The 7,500-nt window shown below is 49.7% G+C and overlaps 1 protein-coding gene across 2 annotated transcripts in view; it reads right to left on the bottom strand.

Moving 5' to 3' along the window:
- ripor3 (RIPOR family member 3) overlaps positions 1-7,494 on the bottom strand; it is a 13,896-nt gene extending 6,402 nt beyond the window's left edge. Inside the window, exons 1-15 of one of the 2 annotated variants that reach the window (XM_079341621.1) lie at positions 6,940-7,494; positions 6,347-6,505; positions 5,792-5,870; positions 5,687-5,710; positions 5,534-5,587; positions 5,171-5,320; positions 3,868-3,931; positions 3,701-3,744; positions 3,484-3,609; positions 2,656-2,801; positions 1,868-1,994; positions 1,631-1,791; positions 1,101-1,310; positions 921-1,014; positions 286-537 (exon numbers count right to left, since the gene is read on the bottom strand). In XM_079341621.1, the coding sequence (XP_079197747.1) occupies positions 286-537; positions 921-1,014; positions 1,101-1,310; positions 1,631-1,791; positions 1,868-1,994; positions 2,656-2,801; positions 3,484-3,609; positions 3,701-3,744; positions 3,868-3,931; positions 5,171-5,320; positions 5,534-5,587; positions 5,687-5,710; positions 5,792-5,870; positions 6,347-6,441 (1,626 nt within the window). In that variant the 5' untranslated portion in view covers positions 6,442-6,505; positions 6,940-7,494. Of the gene's footprint in view, positions 1-285; positions 538-920; positions 1,015-1,100; positions 1,311-1,630; positions 1,792-1,867; positions 1,995-2,655; positions 2,802-3,483; positions 3,610-3,700; positions 3,745-3,867; positions 3,932-5,170; positions 5,321-5,533; positions 5,588-5,686; positions 5,711-5,791; positions 5,871-6,346; positions 6,506-6,939 lie in introns of those variants that run through there. The other variant, XM_079341622.1, reaches the window with a different exon arrangement.
- Positions 7,495-7,500: the final 6 nt, after the last annotated feature.

Here is a 7,500-nt window from a genome sequence, read left to right as displayed (position 1 = left end):
CAGTATGGTAGCCAGGTGTGTTTGAGTACCTTCAGTATAGTAGCCAGGTGTGTTTGAGTACCTTTAGTATGGTAGCCAGGTGTGTTTGAGTACCTTCAGTATGGTAGCCAGGTGTGTTTGAGTACCTTCAGTATGGTAGCCAGGTGTGTTTGAGTACCTTCAGTATGGTAGCCAGGTGTGTTTGAGTACCTTCAGTATGGTAGCCAGGTGTGTTTGAGTACCTTCAGTATGGTAGCCAGGTGTGTTTGAGTACCTTCAGTATGGTAGCCAGGTGTGTTTGAGTACCTTCAGTATGGTAGCCAGGTGTAGTATCTGGTGGTCGAGCGCTCTCAGCACTTTCTCTGAGCTCTTCTGGTTCTGTAAAGTTCTCTCCAGCTCTGAGATCAGGGCTCCCAGTCTGAGTGCCTGGGCCCTCTGCTGGGCGGCGTTGGGTCCTGGCCTCCCTGGGGGCGGAGCATCTGTGGTGGGTGAGGGAGGGGTCACAGCTGGAGGAGAGGGCGAGACAGGGACGGAGTAGGACTGACACTCTGGAGAGTCCTGGAACAAACATGAAAGAGTGAACGACTGGTTGCTTATTGTTGAAGGTAATTAAAAGTCGAATCATTTACATTTATAAAAACTGTCAAAATGATTCAACACTGTAAACGTGAAAAAGTGAATCATGGAAAGACCAACCATGTTTCTCATTTCATTGTATTTGACTAAAAGGCAGATCGGTTCCTCGTGGCAGGTTGAAGTTTTTACAGACAAACAGATGATGGATGTTCTTTGTTCCTTTTTCAGAGAACCTGAGTTATTCATTTCCTTCAGGACCTAAAGACAGTTTCAACCAACATCCTGAAACGTGGATCTGGAGGAAATGATGCACGCTGCCTTTAAGACCCGGCTCGTTGTGAAGAACCTACAGGTGAGTCTCTTACCTGCACACAGACAGAGTTGTGTCTCAGCGCTGCGCTGCATGTTTCTGCTTCTTGCTCTGTCGTGTTCTTTCTGAGGATGTCGGGAGTGCTCGACCTGCACAACACAAACACACACACACACACGGTGTGTGAAAATGAAAGCTTCACAACCTGCAGCAGTTTGAAAGTGTCGATGCTCACATGTGCAGAGCGAGCAGAGATCCTGTTTTACTCTCTGCAGGTGAAGACAGAGTATCTAACACACGCCACTCCTCCTCTCCGTCCTTCTCCTCCTCCTCCTCAGACACCTCCAGAGAGCCCTCCTCCTCCTCCAGGGACAGCTGAGTCTGACTCCCCCCCAGACTGGTGCCCTGACTGTGGGTGGAGGGGAAGCTGTGAGCCTGCGTCAGACTGTGGAGAATAATAAATCACATGACTCTATATCTTACTGTCAGCATTAACAAGTTCAGCTGCTGTCTCTTTAAGGCCCCTCCCCTGCCGTGTCCACTTTCTTCTGATTGGCCCGCTCTCTAGAAGCCCTTCTGTGGGGCACAACGCTGCAGGGCTGCCAGGGGAGGGCAGCTGGGAGAAGAGAGTCTCTGTAAGAGGTTTCAGGACTGAAGCGGTTTAGCGCCCTCTGCAGACTCATGCTGGGATTACTCCGACATACGTTTACCTCCTGATGGAGCATCGTAACACTACAGGAGACCAGCAGAACAGGTGTTTCTCACCTGAGCATGTAGGGGCTCTGAGAGCTGTGGCCAGGTGTCATGGAGGAGTGTGAGGGGTTGGACAGGTAGCTGATCAGGGACACGCCCCCTCTGTTGTGTCGACTGTTTGGCAGCAGGGACGGGAGCGAGCCGTCTCCATCCTTCAGCTCACGAACCATCGACTGAGGAAGAGGAAGAGAACGTTCCTCATCAGTGACCTGTGACTGAAGAAACGGACGACGTGCAGCGTTCACTCACGATGAAGTATTTCTCCGAGAATGACGGCGTGCTCGGCGCCGTCCAGCTGTACACGGAACTCTTCCTGCTGGACACCGACTGCCTGCTGACGGAGAGCGGCCTGATCTTCTCAGAGCTGTCGAACGGGCTGCACACACACACACACACACACACACACACACACACACACACACACACACACACACACACACACACACACACACACAGAACTCGTTTGAAGGATCAGCAGAAGTTTGTAAGAATCCATGAAACGTCCTCCACCTGGCTTCTCTAAACCCTGGAATGTGTTCTGTCATGGTGCAGGGGTGTGTGTGTGTGTGTGTGTGTGTGTGTGTGTGTGTGTGTGTGTGTGTGTGTGTGTGTGTGTGTGTGTGTGTGTGTGTGTGTGTGTGTGTGTGTGTGTGTGTGTGTGTGTGTGTGTGTGTGTGTTTTACACTCTGGACAGCTGGCTCAGGTTAGAGGCAGAATGAGGCGAGTGTCTGTTTTTCTTTCTTATCTCTGCAGGTCTCTGATGTCATGTGACCTCGTCATCCGTCTGCGCTGCGTGAGCGTTCATGTGAGTCATGACCTGATGACACGAGCATGGGACGGAGCGAGGAGCCGCACGTCCGAGGTCAGAGGTCACCTGCTCAGATTGTGTGTGTGTGTGTGTGTGTGTGTGTGCGCGTGTGTGTGTGCGTGTGTGTGTGCGTGTGTGTGTGTGTGTGTGCGCGTGTGTGTGTGCGTGTGTGTGTGCGTGTGTGTGTGCGTGTGTGTGTGCGTGTGCGTGTGTGTGTGTGCGTCCGTACTTCCAGGTGACTTCCAGCTGCAGCTTGATGGTTCCCAGCTCCGTGATGTCCACCAACATCAGCTGAGGCCTCGCCACGAAGAAGTCAGCGCTCGCACACGTCACCGTGCCGACCAGCAGCCAACCCAAACCCTTCGCCTCCGACACCTGCAGGTACCAACAGAACCACAAAACATGTGGATCCCACAGTGTGTGTGTGTGTGTGTGTGTGTGTGTGTGTGTGTCTCTGTGTGTGTCTGTGTCTGTGTGTGTGTGTGTCTGTGTGTGTGTGTGTGTGTGTGTGTGTGTGTGTGTGTGTGTGTGTGTGTGTGTGTGTCTCTCTCTGTGTGTGTGTGTGTGTGTCTGTGTGTGTGTGTGTCTCTCTCTGTGTGTGTGTGTGTGTGTGTGTGTCTGTGTGTGTGTGTGTGTGTGTGTGTGTCTCTGTGTGTGTGTGTGTGTGTGTGTGTCTGTGTGTGTGTGTGTGTGTGTGTGTGTGTGTGTCTCTGTGTGTGTCTCTGTGTGTGTGTGTGTGTGTGTCTCTGTGTGTGTGTGTGTCTCTGTGTGTGTGTGTGTGTGTGTGTGTGTGTCTCTGTGTGTGTGTGTGTGTGTGTGTGTGTGTGTGTCTCTGTGTGTGTGTGTGTGTGTGTGTGTGTGTGTGTGTGTGTGTGTGTGTGTGTGTGTGTGTGTCTCTGTGTGTGTGTGTGTGTGTGTGTGTGTGTGTGTGTGTGTGTGTGTGTGTCTGTGTGTGTGTGTGTGTGTGTGTGTGTGTGTGTGTGTGTCTCTGTGTGTGTGTGTGTGTGTGTGTGTGTGTGTGTGTATGTGTGTGTGTGTGTGTGTGTGTGTGTGGGACCTTTATCTCAAAGTTCTGGTGTAAGTGTGGGAGGAAGACGATCTCCTCCTCGTCCCATGACTGTGTGTCGTCTGATTGGATCCTTCCTCTGATCCTCCATCGCTGACGACCCAACCGCACCACAACCTGGCCGTGTGACATCATCAAGACATGACATCATACTGATGACCTAACGGCGTGAATGATAGCGTTTGTTCACAGTCGGCGGTGAGCTCACCTCGTATTGGTCTCCGGGGCAGAGACGAGCGAAGCCGATCAGACCTGAGAGAGAGAGAGAGCTGATGAGCTGTGTGTGTGTGTGTGTGTGTGTGTGTGTGTGTGTGTGTGTGTGTGTGTGTGTGTGTGTGTGTGTGTGTGTGTGTGTGTGTGTGTGTGTGTGCGTACCCTTCATCTTGATGTGCAGCTCTCCGAGGAGGATCTCTAACTCTCCCTCCATGGCGGACATGTCCTGCAGCGAGGACACGTTGGGGACGAGCGGAGATCAAGAAGAAGTCAAAGAATGAAACTTTCTGTGTGTCACCTTCTGTCACGTCCACAGAGAGGTCAAAGGTCAAAGGTCACCTTCAGAACAATGAAACTGTTAAAGAGTCTTTAGCAGCAGATGTTTGTTTTCTCTCTGATGTGTTTCATCTAGTCACCAGCAGGGGGCGCTACATGGATCATCACTCAGCTGAGTGAGCATCCTGTCTTCGTTATAGATCTTTGATAATAAACACTTCAGCTCTGTACGGACGGATCAAAGAAAGATATCAGAGCCTTTAATCCAACCATGACAAACACCTGTCGAAACTATCAGCAGGTCAAAGGTCATCGATAAAGTCAATAATAATAATATTGATAATATTGATAATAATAATAATAATAATATTGATAATAATAATAATATTGATAATATTGATAATAATAATAATAATAATATTGATAATAATAATAATAATAATATTGATAATAATAATAATAATAATATTGATAATAATAATAATATTGATAATATTGATAATAATAATAATAATAATATTGATAATAATAATAATATTGATAATATTGATAATATTGATAATAAGCTCCACCAGCAGACACTTTGCATCCTGCTGACGCTGTGAAAACGGATCATTTTAAAGACGGAGCAGCAGCCATGTTTCCATCAGCTGACCTCTGCTGACCCGTCTGTCTTCACATCTCTACAGACGGGAGCTTAGAGGTCATGACCTCTGTCTGTAACACAGGCGTGTGTGTGTGTGTGTGTGTGTGTGTGTGTGTGTGTGTGTGTGAGTGTGTGTGTGTGACCACATGCACACTGTGGGATGTTTGGAGCTTTGGGATAAATCCTGCAGAGAGAACAGCTGCTCCTCTCTTTAAAGGTGTCTGCGTCTTCACACAGAACCAGAACCAGAACCTGTTTCTGTGTGAACCAGAACCTGTTTCTGTGTGAAACAGAACCTGTTTCTGTGTGAACCAGAACCAGAACCTGTTTCTGTGTGAACCAGAACCAGAACCTGTTTCTGTGTTCTGCAGTCGAGCCGTCGCTGCATCGTGTCGTCTGACGTGTGCGGTGTGTTTCAGTCAGCCACTGTAGCATCTGACGAGCTAACTAACACGTTAGCCTGGCTCCCTCTGTGTGACCATGTGACCATGTGACCATGTGACCATGTGATACACGGAGAAAAGGTGACCGTGGCGTGCGTACCTGCAGGCTGAGTCTGTGGTTGCGGTTGAGCTCCAGCAGACTGTCTCTGGACGCTCGGCTGGACGGGGACAGAGAGAACGCTCTCTTCATGTTCACCGCTCCCTGACACAGACGCCACTGGACGCAGTACGTCTCGTACAGCTCCTCCACCTGCGCACACACACACACACACACACACACACACACACACACACACACACACACACACACACACACACACACACACACACACACACACACACACACACACACACACACACACACACACACACACACACACACACACACACACACACACACACACACTTAGACTGCCGTCTCCCCGACCCGTCCACTCAGCAGCTGAACACTCAGACAGTTTACCTTACTGATCTGAAAGTCTAGTCGTCGTATGTATCTCTCTAACGCTCTGATCTCCTGTGGAAGGACGAGACGTGTTAGTTTGAGCTTCCTCGTTGTTGTTGTTGTTGTTGTTGTTGTTGTTGTTGTTTGTTTGTGTGACGGTGCAGATGTTACCTTCTCCAGGTCGTAGAGGAAGGCCTGAAACAAACACAAACACATCATCAGCATTTAATGATCCGCCTGCACTGAACTCGTCCAGCCTGCTCTCTGTCTCCTCACCAGCCGGGAGTTTCTCTTCGTCTCTCTCTGCTGTGACGACAGGAAGTCCATCTCAGCCTGGTGACCCTCCAGAAACTCCCTGAAGGAAAGACCACAGTCAAACATCCGCACGCCATCCGCACGCCATGACGTGGGCTCACGTCCCGGCTCTTCATGATGACGTTAACGAAGGTTCGTCATGCTAATGAACCAGGCTAAGCTAACGTGAAGCAGAAATCTTAGCATCGTAGTTTTGATGAAGACTTTGGACGTGTGGTCATGAGGCGTGACGGCGTCGACAGCAGAGCGCCATCACGCCTTCAGATCATTACGGTGATCGATAGAGAGCACGGCTCAGCAGGAGCTTTACACACACACACAGTGCTGCCCCCCCCCCCCCATCAAGAAACAGGGCGAATGTGAACAAACAGACTGGGCGACCATTATGACTCTGCTGTGGAATCAATATGTCGGTCTTAAAGCGTGATGTGGGCGGAGCTTAGTTACGACTCTGTTGTGTTTTCTCATGTTTGGACTCTCAGCGTGTGACGCAGCTGTTTGGCGTGTGCCACGTACTTGAGTCCTTTACGTAGCGCCTGGAACACTTTGTCCACCTGATCCGGCTGCAGAGACCAGATAGCCCCGCCCCCTCTGCTGGGAGACAAGTGCATTCTGGGAGATTTAGTTCCAGTGATGGACGTGGAGCGGCCGGAGCTGCGTATGGACGATGACGACCTGAAAACAGAAACAGAGTCGGTGGTTACGGCGAGCAGCATCCTGCAGTACGTCAGGTGACCACTGGGGGCAGACAGGAAACAAACACATCTGGACTTCTGACTTTATACTCAAACAGCTGATGTTCAGATGTCATCAGGACTTAAAGATCTGAGTGTGTGTGTGTGTGTGTGTGTGTGTGTGTGTGTGTGTGTGTGTGTGTGTGTGAATGACAGGAAGTACATTCCAGCTCTATGACTGCTACCATCTCTCTCCTGGCGGTCGGCATATAGCTGTAAGTTTGTCTGTGGTGCGTTCACTGTCTGCCCGACAATCTGAAACAGGCCCGTCTGAGAACGAAGGGATTTCCCTTCACATGACTCAAAGGACAATAACAGATTTTATTTTCTCTCTTTGGTTGAACAAAGATGAAATATTTCAGACGGAGGTCTCACTCTGCTCAAAGACTTTTCCAGATGTCATTTCTATCAGCTGATTTCTGATTGGTCTGGCTGTGTTGGGCTCTCCTCTGGGAAGTATAGTAAATAATGTTCTTATGATGAGGATGGATGGGCTCAGCTGAGGTGATCCAGCAGGTTCGCTCTTTCACCAACGACAGCATCGACAGCTGTAATCATCATGGAGGTCACAGGCTCTTTATCTTTTTCTTAAAGGTGCAAAGAGACTCTGCACATCAAACAGAGTTTGGTTTGTTCCACCACCGGGGGGCGACAGAGGACCCTGACGTGAAGGTCGGATCAGACGCCTTTTACATGAAGACCGTCATGGAAGAAGACTCCTTCAACACTCCTGCAGGACTGGACACACACACACACACACACACACACACTTCTGCTGCACACACACACTTCTGCTACACACACACACTTCTGCTGCACACACACACTTCTGCTGCACACACACACACACACACACTTCTGCTACACACACACACTTCTGCTACACACACACACTTCTGCTGCACACACACACTTCTGCTACACACACACACTTCT

Source organism: Symphodus melops (genome assembly GCF_947650265.1).
Source record: "Symphodus melops genome assembly, chromosome: 4".
NCBI lineage: Eukaryota > Metazoa > Chordata > Actinopteri > Labriformes > Labridae > Symphodus > Symphodus melops.
The sequence above is the reverse complement of the archived record's forward strand: the minus strand, read 5'-3'. Positions and strand labels throughout refer to the sequence as shown.